Source organism: Myotis nattereri, assembly GCF_964212035.1.
Source record: "Myotis nattereri genome assembly, chromosome: 1".
Taxonomy (NCBI): Eukaryota; Metazoa; Chordata; class Mammalia; order Chiroptera; family Vespertilionidae; genus Myotis; species Myotis nattereri.
The window spans coordinates 11,048,088-11,060,577 of record NC_138075.1 but is presented as its reverse complement, the minus strand read 5'-3'; the positions used below and the strand labels follow the sequence as shown (position 1 = coordinate 11,060,577).

At 51.1% G+C, this 12,490-nt stretch overlaps 1 protein-coding gene across 1 annotated transcript in view; it reads left to right on the top strand.

Moving 5' to 3' along the window:
* Window positions 1-12,490, top strand: part of DGLUCY (D-glutamate cyclase) — a 43,773-nt gene that overhangs the window by 25,482 nt on the left and 5,801 nt on the right. Inside the window, exons 10-11 of the mRNA XM_081105494.1 lie at window positions 6,010-6,129; window positions 10,082-10,233. Of these exons, the coding sequence (XP_080961620.1) occupies window positions 6,010-6,129; window positions 10,082-10,233 (272 nt within the window). The remainder of the gene's footprint in view (window positions 1-6,009; window positions 6,130-10,081; window positions 10,234-12,490) is intronic.

Below are 12,490 nucleotides of genomic sequence, written 5' to 3'. Positions count from 1 at the left end.
TGCCATCTTTGGACTGCTAATCATATCCTTGTGTGGCCGTTCGTGGAAAGTACAGAACTTTATCATTTTCAAAGAGGTTTCGCATTGATTGTATTGCTGAAGCCTCTCTAAACCCTGTGAGGTAGGTAAGGCAGGTCTAGTGTCCAAAAATGAGGCCGAAGGGGCTTCTTGAGCTTGCCCAGCTCAATGCTGCTGCCGGGAGAATCCGGAGCAGAGCCCAGACTCCCAAGACCCTACCTGACAAGCTTCTCAGGAACTCCATGGATTTCTGCAAGGCTTCCTCCCCTGGGGGCGATAGGGATCAGGACCTGCAGTCCTTAACCCGTTTGCCCTTCTGTCTGCATTTATCTGTTTTCTCCAACCCTGGAGCGTTTCCCAGACTCATTAGTCACCTTGGGCTTTTAAGGTTCTAATGAGTCCATGAAAGTCTTCCCGGCTGAGCTGAAAACTTCTGCAAACCCACCCTGGTCTTTCCCAGAAGCGGCCTGGGGCGTGGTATCCACTGTGTGGTTGGTTTTGTGCTTCCTGTTGCTCTGGGCAGGGCGCCTAGGACCTAGAGCCTGGGGGGCGGGGCGGGGTGGGGGAAGGGAGGGGATGTTCCCAGGGTGGAGAAGGAAAGGGTCTCCGCATCCAAAGGAGCAATCGGGGTCCGAAGGAGCTGCTGTTCCCCGCCTAACAGACCCCCCAATCTATGCTGATCCCCCACTGAGGCCCCCCGAGATCCCAGGGGAGCTAGCTGACTGCAGCCCCATCAAGCTGCCCCCTTTGTGGGCCTCTGGGTGCTTCTCTGGGCCTGGGGGCTGAAGCCCCTCCCGTGGTTTCCCACAGCCCCGTGCCCAGCAGGACTACTTACCCCTGAGGGTCCTTCCTCGTGGCTCCATCAGCAAACACCCTATTCCTCAGTTTCCCCAGGCAGCTGCCTCAGAGCGCTCCAATGAGAACCCAGACACCCACCTTTCTCTGACTACCCGAGCCCTGCCCCTCTCAGAGACTCTTCGAGCTCAGTCAGGAGAACAAGGCCACGGGCAGGACTAGCTTGAGGAGTGAACAGGATGAAAGTCATAAAAGGCTCAAGAGCAGAGACAGAAAGAGGCGAAATACCAATGCTAGGTGCTGTCATTATTTCCCCTCCTCCGATGGGCTGTCAGGGTCCCCACACTGTTCGGAGAAAAACCCTCGGGGTGCGGACCGAAGGCATTAGGTTGCCACAGCGGTCCATGGTCCATCCTTTTGGCCAAGTCCAGGTCTCCAGGTGGGTCACCTCCACTGCCCCACTCCGCCGCCTCACAATGAGCGCTACCCCTGGTGGAAGTTCCCTCTGTTAACGCACAAAAACACGCAAACCTGTCAAGAATTTTGTGAGCTTATTTGAGCCGAACTGTTGACAGTTGTCGGGAAGCAGAATCTCAACCTCTTGGGATACTGCTCCAGAGAATGGTGTTTTTTCACCTTACAACCAAAGGAGGAGATGTAGCCCTAGCCGGTTTGGCTCAGTGGATAGAGCGTCAGCTGCAGACTAAAGGGTCCCAGATTCGATTCCGGTCAAGGGCATGTGCCTGGGTTGCGGGCACATCCCCAGTAGGGAGTGTGCAGGAGGCAGCTGATCAATGTTTCTCTCTCATCGATGTTTCTAACTCTCTATCCCTCTCCCTTCCTCTCTGTAAAAAATCAATAAAATATATTTTTTAAAAAAAGAGGAAACATAAGTGGGTTACATGGAATCCACTGGGGATAGATTAGGGAGGCGGGAGAAAGCAACGCGGGGAAACCTCTGGGATTGGATAAAAAGTAAATGACAGACACACTTCTTTTACTTGGGTGGGTGCAGGATAGTCAACAGTTAACTCAATAACAACGAGGGGATTGGTGGTCTCTGCAGAGCGGTGCCTGTGCTTTGAGGGGTCCGGAAAAAGGAAAATGACTTTGATATTCCAACAATATGTTATTGTAGACGCAAAAAGACAGTAGGCTCAGTTAAGGTAAAGACTGGCCTTTGTCAGGGAAGATACCAGCCTCGGATGTGACTACCCACCATAAACTGCTTTTAGTTAGAGTTTTCATTTCAGACCATCCTTTGTGGTGACTTTAGGTCCCTGAGTTTGCAAGACCGCCCTGCAGGCCTCCCCTGAGCCTATCGGGTCAGCATGTGGCCCCTTTTTGTCCACACCTCACAGCCCAAGCCTTTGTAGAAACAGGTGCAGAAACTGGCAATCATGGGAGGCATCGGATGTTCCGGTCCACATGGGCCGCCTCTACAAGGGCGGTCCCCTACGATTATAAGGGAGCTGAGAGAGTCCCACCGCCTAGCGACACTGTAGCTGTCCAGACGTCAGAGCATTCCATTACTCACGTGTCTGTGGAGATGCTGGTGAAAACAGACCCACAGCGCCACTCACAGCATGAAAGTATCGCACATACCATTGTGGACAGTCCATAATACTTGAGAATGATAATACATGACTATGTTCTTGGTTTCTGTATTTACTATATCTTTATCATTCTTTTAGAGTGTACTCTTTCTACTTCTATAGAAAAAAGTTTGCTGTAGCCCTGCCCAGTGTTGCCTAGTGGTTAGAGCGCATATGCCAAAGGGTCTGGGGTTCGATTCCCAGTCAAGGGCATGTACCTGGGTTGCGGGGTTGCTCCCTGCCCCCTGTCTGGGTGCATATGGGAGGCAACCAATCGATGTGTCTCTCTCACATCAATGTTTCTCTCCCTCTCTCTCCCCCTCCCCCCCTTTCTTCCCCTCTCTTCTGAAAAGCAATGGAAAAAATATCCTTAGGTGAGGATTCACAACATCAAAAAAAGTTTGCTGGAAAGCAGTATGCCATGTTACTGAGTCTCCTAACTGCATCCTTTTCTCCTGTGCTTGACGTAATCTTGTGTTTTGTTCATCATGGCCCCCAACATACAAAATCACTGCGAACGTTGCCATTCAGAGGCCATGTCGAGTGACTGAAATTAAATTGAAAGTGGTGACGGTCTCCGACGATGGAAAGTCAGTGGCGGCCCCTGCTCACCAGTCTGCCTCTCCCATTCCACCACAGCTACCGTCTTGACGAACAAGGAAAAATAATGAAAGTCACTACAGGATCTGCTTCACTGAAAGCAACGAGACCAACGAACATTTGAAACGGTGCCGTATCAGACGTGGAGAAACGTCTGATGATCTGGATTAGGGACCAGACACAGAAGCATGTCCTTCTCAGCACCCTGACGATCATGATGAAGCAAGAAGTGTATTGGTGAAAGGAAAGGGTGGACCGGCCACGATGAATTTCCTGCTAGCTCTAGGTGACTGAAGCAGTTCCAGAATCAGTATTGAGCCCTGGCCGGTGTGGCTCAGTTGGTTGGAACTTCATTCTGTACACCCAAAGGTCACTGGTTTGATTCTTGGTCCGGCACATGCCCAGGTTGTGGGTTTGGTTCCAGGTCAGGGTGCATATGGGAGACAACTGATCCATGTTTCTCTCTCACATGGATCTCTCTCTCTCTCTCTCTCTCTCTCTCTCTCTCTCTCTCTCTCTCCTTTCCCAGCTCTCTCAAATCAGTAAACACATATATTTTTTAAAGAATTGTTATTCATACATGATGTGAAAGTGAGTGGTGAGTCTGCCAGTGCTGGTGTGAAGGCGGCTGGGGAATTTTTGGAAACTCTAGATAAGCTTATTATGGAGGAAAATTACTGACCAGAACAAACATTCAATAGTGATGACACCTCCCTATGCTGGAAACAGATGCCTGAACGTTCTTTCGTCCATGCGGAGGCCAAGTCAATGCCAGCTTTCAAGGCTTCTAAGGACAGGATAACATTTCTGCTGGGGCTGTGTTGCAAGCTACAAATTGAATCCCTTTAATATGGCACAGTGAGGACCCCGGGCCTTTGAGCTTCTCACCAAGCAGTGTCCTACAGAGGCAGCCAGAAGGCACGGGTGACCCAGCTCCTCTTCCGAGGCGCCCTCCTCGGGTGCTCTGTCAGCACAAGGGAGAGGTATGTTTGGAGATTAACATGTCTTTCAGGACGTTGCTTATTGTTGCTGATGCTCCCAGACATGCTCCTTTTATTGGCGATCTTCATCACAGTCTCAAAGTGGCGCTTCTCTCTCCAAACACCATGTCTGCGATCCAAACAATCCATCGAGAAGTTAAAACAGCTTTTAAGACCTACTCCCCGAGGATGACCTTTGCCCAGGCTGTTGCTGCCCCTGAGGAAGTCACTGAGAATACGCCGAGGCAACGATGAAGGCCTGCAGCATCTGTCTCCGCATCAGGAGCCTTGCTGGGCTGGCCTGATGTCCTCCAGGAGTGTATGAGTGGTGTCTAGAAGAAGGCACTCAAGAGGTTGGTCCATGACGTCAGAGGACTTGCCAAGGATGAGGAGGTTGCAGAAGTCACCAAGGCTGTGGCTGAGACGGCAAAGCCCTGTACCTGGCTGCAGGTGCGGATGGCATTGAGCAGCTCCTAGTGGTGGTTCCTGAGGAACTGACCAATGAGGAGGTGTTGGAGCTGGAACAGGAATGCATAACTGAAGAGGCAAGAGAAAAGGAGAGTGCAGGAGAAGAATCCCCGCCGGCTGGCATGGCTCAGTGGTTGAGCATAGATAGACCTGTGAGCCAGGAGGCCATGGTTCGATTCCCGGTCAGGGCACACGCCTGGTTTGCGGGCTCCAACCCCAGTGCGGGGCATGCAGGAGGCAACCGATCAATGATTCTCTCTCATCATTGATGTTTCTATCCCTCTCTCCCTTCCTCTCTGAAATCAATAAGAATATATTCTTTTTAAATTAGAAGAAGAATCCCCAAGAAATTTCACAGTGAAGGGTTTGGCAGAAACTTCTGCAGACCTTGACAGCTCCGTAAAAAGTTTGAAACCAACACGGAAAGGTTTTCACTAGTAGAGAGGAGTGTTCATGGTGCACTATCTGCTGACCAGCAAATCCGTGATGGAAAACAAAAACAAACAAACCACCGCGAACGTGTCTCAGAAAACAGTGAGCCCTCCTCGGAAGAGCCGCAGGCAGGCCCTTCAGGTGTTCCAGAAGGAGGCCTTGTTGCCATAGGAGACCGTAGCTCCACGTGTGTCCTTGCCCCGGAAGACCTCCCAGTGGGACAGGACGGCGAGTGGAAGGCGGTGATATCGATGGTCCTGACCCTGTGTGGCCCTAGTGTGTGTGCTTATATCTTAGTTTTTTAAAGAGTTTAAAACTTTAAAAAAAAAAAAGGTTAAAAAAATAGAACTAGAAAAAAGCTTCTAGAATAAGGATATAAAGAAAAATAGTTTTGTACAGCTATACAATGTGTTTGTGTTTTAGGCTAAGTTTTTATTACAAATGAGTCAAAAAGTTAAACAACTTTTAAAGTTTGTAAAGGATAATAGTTACAATAAGCTCAGGTGAATTTATTATTGAAGGAAGAAAACGCTTTTTTATAAAGTTAGGGTAGCCTAAGTGTACAGTGTTTATAGAGTCTACAGTCGTGTAAGGAATGTCTTGGCCCCCACATTCACTCACCACTCACTCACCCACCTGGAACAGCTCCCAGTCCTGCAAGCTCCATTCATGGTGTGTCCCCATTTTAATCTTTTTTTAAAAAAAATATATTTTTATTGATTTCAGAGAAGAAGGGAGAGGAGATAGAAACATCGATGATGAGAGAGGATCATCGATGGGCTGCCTCCTGCGTGCCCGCCCCCCCCCCCCCCCCCCAGGGATCGAGCCCGCAACCCAGGCATGTGCTCTGACTGGGAATTGAACTGTGGCCTCCTGGTTCATAGGTTGACACTCAACCACTGAGCAACACTGGCCGGGCCACAATTGGACCCATTTTTAACTAGGGAATTTTCTAGAATACCTAAAGGAGACATACATCTCCTGGTTGTCTGAAAATATATCCAGAGCCAATCCCCTTCTTTCCCCAGAGGCAATGAGGCCCGTGTGGAGGGGTGGCCCTGCCCCACAAACCCCATTTGGCCTGATCCTATATATACTGACTCGGTTTGTCTTTCCTTTAGGGGTTGGTGACGGAGGCAATGAACTTGGGATGGGCAAGGTGAAGGAGGCCGTGAAGAGCCACATACGAAATGGGGATGTCATCGCCTGTGACGTGGAGGCTGACTTCGCTGTCATCGCTGGTGAGTGCTAGGAGGGCTGGCCAGTGCAGCCTGGCTGCCCAGGGGGCGGGGCCTGGCTGCCCAGGGGAAGGGGCCTGATTGCCTAGGGGGACCTGCCTGCCCAGGGGGCGGGGCCTGGCTGTGCAGGGGGCGGGGCCTAGCTGCCTAGGGGGAGGGGCTTGGCTCAGAGCCTGTCTAGCCAGAAGTTTATCCCCCACAAAAAAATCAATAAATACAAAGAACTTTGGTTGATCTCTTACCCACCCCCCGCCTGCCCTCCCACCCTCCCCGGCCTTCCTGCTGTAGTTTGACAGTCTGTTCGAGGCAGCTCTGCCTCTGTAAAGGACTTGAATGCATGCATATAAGCATAACCAATGGACATAAGACACTGGGGGGTAGGGGATTGTCAAGGGCGGGGGGGAAAAAAAGGAGACATATGTAATACTCTTTGTAATACTTTAAGCAATAAAATAAATAATACAAAGAACTTTTAAAACTCCACAATAAGAAAACAAACTGCCCAATTAAAACATGGGCAAAAGACCTGAAACAGGGAGTTCGCAAAGAAGATGTAGAGATGGCAGGTAGGCATCTGAAAAGATGTCCACATTCTACGTCTCTGGTCTCTACTCTGGGTTCGCTTTCAGCTGGGACACCCAGAAGAGGAGGAGGAAACCCCCAGGCCAGGAGTTTGCTGGCTGTTGGCAGATCCGTTATCTGCCGGCCCCTGTATTCTGGGGTCTTGGATCCCAGTGGGAGAGCCTCAGGAGAATTTCTTTGGAAGTCCTAGATTTCCTCAAGTTTATCTGCCACCCAGATTCTAGGTTCTTTGTAAAATTGGTCAAAGCCCACGGGCTTGGCCCCTGCATCCCTGATGCGGTGACTTCAGCAGCAGGTGGGGTCCCCTAAAGAGAGGAGAGGACTTGACAGTGGGGTGAGGGCTTGCTGTGTGGGATGGAAGCTTCGGATGAAAACCTGTGATTTGGGGGCTGCGGGAGGTGAGCAGGGTCCCCTCCAGTTAGGGTTGGGAGCGCTGGGACCTGAAGACAGAGAATGGCGTCTGTCCCCTCAGCTCAGCGTAGCCCAGAAAGAGCAAGGGCTCTGAATCAGGCCGATGGCAGCTCTATTCCCTAGCCTCGCTGTCCTCACGCTTGCAGAGGGTCAGAGGAAACCCGTGTAACGCCCTGGGCTGGGCGGCCACAGGAGCTTTGCTGCGCTTGTAGCCGGCTGGGTGGACCCGGGGCAGTAGGCAGGGGGATGTCCCAGGAGAGTGAGTCAGGAGGCCCAGCAGCCCTGCTCATCTCCGTCCTCGGCTCCTGACACCAGGGAGGGACGCAGACCCGGGACGGGTCAGCAGCCAGCCGGGCCCAGCTTCCTCAGGCCCGACAGGGTCCACCCGCCACTGGCGCCCCGGCCCTAAAGCCTGCTGTCCTGTCCTGTCATCCCAAACCAGCACAGAGATGCTTTTGCAGGGGGACTCAGCGCACCGGGGGGCCCCCAGCAGCAGGGCCCCTGCGTGTGGGCTCAAGTCCAGCCCCCTTTCCTGGTCTTGGGGCCCTCGCAGCCTCATGTGCCTGATCCCACTATGTACCCCAGGATCCAGACATGCGTGGCTCCTGTCATGGCACAGATGCAGCATGAGTTTAATTTTTCCACTGGAAGGATGATGTAACAACAATACTATAGACACTTTCAAAAGGCAGGCAGTGACGGTGATGGGAGGGGCAGAAATACCACCGTCTCACCAGAACAGTCAGCATTTTTAGTTTTGCATGTCAGCGTCCAGTTCTCATGCTCAATACATCCCATTGTATGTAGTTTCTACCTGATAAACCTGCACTTTAAATATTTCTCTTTCCCTTTAATATCACTATGCATATGTTTTTATTTCCACACTTGCCGGGAGGGTGAGTATGGGCTCAGGGGTGGCATAACAGTGTGGGTGTGCTTAATATTAAACACCTGAAAATGGCTAAGATGGTCAGTTCTATGTGGGTTGTTGTTGTTTTTCTTAACACAATTAACTTTTTAAAAAAAAAATTTTTTTTTAAGAGTATGGGCTCTGGAGGCAGCAGCCGGAGTTCACATCTTAGGCCCACCACTTACTAGCTGTGTGACCTTAGGCAGGTGACTTAACCCCTCTGTTCCATTCCCCAGTTTTGTAAATGAAAATCATAATAAATGCCTATACCTCGCAGGCTGGTTGTAAGGATGCCAGGGGCATCCCATGTAAGGCCACACATTGTAAGCATTCCATTGAAGCAAGTCACTTTGTTCCATTGACTATAAGATGCCACTGATGACAAGAATTACCATTATTTTATATACTTCTAAGGAAGAAAAACACTGCCATTTATATCTGTAAGATAGTATTGAGTGTAAGAGGCACCTCAGGTTCAGAGATGTAAGTGTAAAAAAAAGCGCATCATGGAATCAGTGGACTACGGTATCATTATTATCATGTGATCTTCATCCATCATATTCTGATATATGACTTGTATTTTCATGCCGTATCTTTTGTACTCAGTGGGTATTTGGATTTTTTCTACCGTCTCCCTTCCTCTGGCAAATTCTACCCAGTCTACAAGGCCCATATTAAATGACACTTTTCCAAATCAGTCAAAATGAGTGCCCCTCTCAGTGCTCCCATAATCCTTTGCGAACCTCTCATTCATGATTGTTCCACCCTGTGGTGGGCTGTGTGCACCGTCCAGCTCTCCCCTGATTGGGAGCTCCCCTTCCTTTTCTTTTCTTTTCTTTTCTTTTCTTTTCTTTTCTTTTCTCTTTTCTTTCTTTCTTTCTTTCTTTCTTTCTTTCTTTCTTTCTTTCATTTATTGCTAATCCTCACCTGAGGACATTCTTTTCCATTGCTTTTCGGAGAGAGTGGAAGGAAGGGAGGGAGGGGGAGAGAAAGAAAGAGAGAGAAAAATTTTTGTGAGAGAGACACATCGACTGGTTGCCTCCTGCAGGAGCCCTGGTGCCCCGACTGGGTGGTGGGGAGCAAACCCGCAACCCAGGTGGGTGCCCTTGACTGGGAATCGAACCTGAGATCCTTCGGTTTCCAGGCCGATACTATCACCACCGAGCCCCACCGGCCAGGGCACCCCACCTTTCTCAATCCTCTAGCACCTAGAGCCCCACAGGTCCTTAATCAATCCTTCTTCACCCGAGTGGAGAACTGACTCCAGCAGGGTTTGGAGAAGAGCCGGTGAGGTGGTCCCCAGAGTGGCAACTGGCCGTTTGGGGCTGGCGGGTAAAAGAGGAAGAAAGAGCTGATACAACTCAAGTGGCAGGGCTGCTGCCCGCCCTCTGAGGACAGGCTTCCATGCAGCCTGAGGTTTTGGGCAGCCATGCCATAAGGAGGGTTCTGGGACGGCTTCCTCGGGGGATGGCCTGAACCTTTTTCTCTGACGGTGGGTCGGGCGTTAACAGTACATAACCCAGGCGGCTTAGAGCAGGGGTGGGGAACGGCCTGCCCACGGGCCAAATAAGCCCCGAGAAGTCATTTGGTCTGGCCCGGCCAAGGCAACCGAAGGCAGGACTCAAACTCAATAAATCTACGAGCTTGGTTCATAGCGACATAAAGTTACATTAAGTGAATTATGTTGAGCGAACGGTGATATAAATATCCAAATGGTGCTGGGCAGCAGTGCTCCTCACACTTTAACTTGAATCAGAAGCACCTGGAGGGCTTATTAAAACTCTGCGTGGGCCCCACGCCCCACGCCCCTGTGGGGTTTCTGATGAAGTAGATCCAGGCTGCAGCCTAAAATCAGGATTTTAAAAAGATTCCCAGGTGATTCTAATGTGCAGCCAAGGTTGAGAACCACTGGCCTAAGAATTTGTGTTTCCAACAAGTTCCAGGTGCCTCAGGTCTTGGGATCATTCCTGAGACGAGTTCCGATGCTGAGAGGAAGGTGAGGGACCCTGGACCGCATCACCAATTCCGTGTTCAAATCTCATTTTGTTCCAGGCGTTTCTAACTGGGGAGGCTACGCCTTGGCCTGTGCGCTGTACATCCTGAACTCCTGCGAGGCCCACGGACGTTACCTGAGGAAGGCAACCGGGCCCTCCCATGCACCTGGGGAGCAGCGCTGGACTGAGGCGCTCCCCTCCGTCGCTAAGGTAACAGGCCCCCACTGTCCCCAGCACCCCCCATGGGAGCCCCTCTTCCACAGGTGAGTAGGCCTGTTGTCTGAGCCTAAGCCACGGGCCAGCACCATGGTGCCCATCAACATTGGGTGACCTTTGACCTACTCATGATCCTAAATTATTAAGGAAGACCTGATATCAATGCCTGTTTTCCTTCTAGTTTGACTTTAGGCAAGTTGCTTAACCTGTCTGAGACTCGTTTCCTTTGTCTGTAAATTGGGGGCCAGCAGCATTGTTGGAAGAACTGAATATACAGGCAGATCTGAGGTATTGTGGGCTGGGTTCCAGACGACTGCAATAAAGCGAGTGTGGCCATAAAGTGAGGCGCACTCTTTTTGCTGGTAGAGGGTCTTGCCTGGAGCGGCGGGGGGGGGGGGGGGGGGGGTTGTTTTGTTTCTTTTAAGTGCAATACCTGTGAAGTGCAGTAAGGTGTGCAATAAAACGAGGTGTGCCTGCAGCTGCGGGCGCCTTCCAAGGAGTTCACCATCCAGGGGCACTACAACCTCAGGTGGGCAGGGACAATTAGCCCACCCAGAGTGAAGGTGGGAGGACTAAGGTGGGAAGAGGACCCTGGGGGCTGGAGGTTGGAGGGAATAAACCCAGGAGAAGGGGAGGCATTCGGAAAGGAGGCAAGGCGGGAACCAAAAGCTGGGAGGTGGGGACCAGCTCAGTGCTCAGTGGGGAGGCTGCTCACAAGGTGGGGGGCGTTGGCAGGGGGTGCTCTGGAGTAGAGGAGAGCGTCTCATCCCAGGAGCCAGAGCCCCTCGCTGCTGCCTCTTTTCTTTCTATAAACATTGTCTTGTACCCGTTCCAATCCCCTTTTCCTTCTGCCTGTCTCTCCCTCCTGCCCCAATGCTCCACCCTATCTCTCCAGCACCTCCCTGGGTTGGTGGTGTCTCTGTTTTACAAACGAGGGAGCTGAGACCCCAAGAGGGGAGTGGCTTGCCCAGCACCATCAGCGAAGAGGCAGAGCTGCGGTCTGGGTCTGGGCCCGGGCCTCTGACTGTACTCTGGGCTCTTCTCAGCATGGCTCACAAGTTGCCCAGGTCCTGTAAGGGCACCAGTTCCTGGTAATGCCAGGCTGCCATGCGGGAGGGGAGGGAGAAGCAGGGCTTGCAGCAGAAGAGATAATTTCTGGGGAAATGGTCTGACTAGATGGACCCAGAGGGCCTTCTGTGCTTTCTTTGCACTTCCTGGATCTTAATTGGAAAAAAAAAAAAAACCCACTCAGGGGGCTGCCTCACACATGATCCCTGATTCACACAGCAGAAGGAGCCAAATGCAGTCACACAGCTCAACACTTAAGCCAGGGATGGAAAATTCTCCTTCCAAGTTTCCACCCAGTCCTTCATAAATGTATTAATAATGCACCACCCTTATAGCGAAGACAAAAAGGAACATTTTAAAAGCAAAAGTACAGAGAGAAACCAAGATGGCGGCATAGGTAAACACGGGAAATTGCTGCCTTGCACAACCACTTCAAAAATACAACTAAAAGACAAAATGGACATCATCCAGAACTACAGGAAGGCTGGCTGAGTGGAAATTCTACAACTAGAAGGAAAGAGAAAAGCACACTGAGACTCAGAGGAGGTGCGGAAGTAAAGTGCAGAGGTACAGAGGTGCATGTGGAAAGGGCTGGCAACTGAGGACGCAGTTGTCTTTTTCAATTGGGAGGGAGTCTCAAGCTCCCGAATGCTCTGAACTCCAGTTCCGGGCGAGTCTCTGGGGACCCAGACTCATACGGAGAGAAACTGGACTGTCAGGCATCGGGCAGAACTCGGAACTCGAGTGCGGCTTTCTCTCAAAGGTGCTTGCAGCAATTACCGGGACACTGAGACACGGGGCCTCTTAGGGTAGGACTGAGGATCAGCCATAGCTGTTTGCTCCACCCTTTTGATTCCCTGAGACCCCGCCCCACCCAAGCTGTGCACAGAGGCTTTTGCATATGAAAGGCCTGGCCCTTTGCAATCTGAAAATTACCTAATAAACTGCAGCTGGGTCAGAGAGACCCAGAACTTCCAAAAGAAGGCCCAAGGCCCCACAGTAGCTTGCATTGCTTCACAGCTGGGCCTCATCTGGGCACCTCCAAACCCCAAACAAAGAAAGGAATCTGCAGATCTCTCCATAGCTCCTGCTGGGTAGCCTCAGGCAGAGGCTAGATTAGCACCTCCTTAGAGATCCAAGAGCCAGTGTACCCAGTGGTCAGAGTGGGACCATCCAGATTACA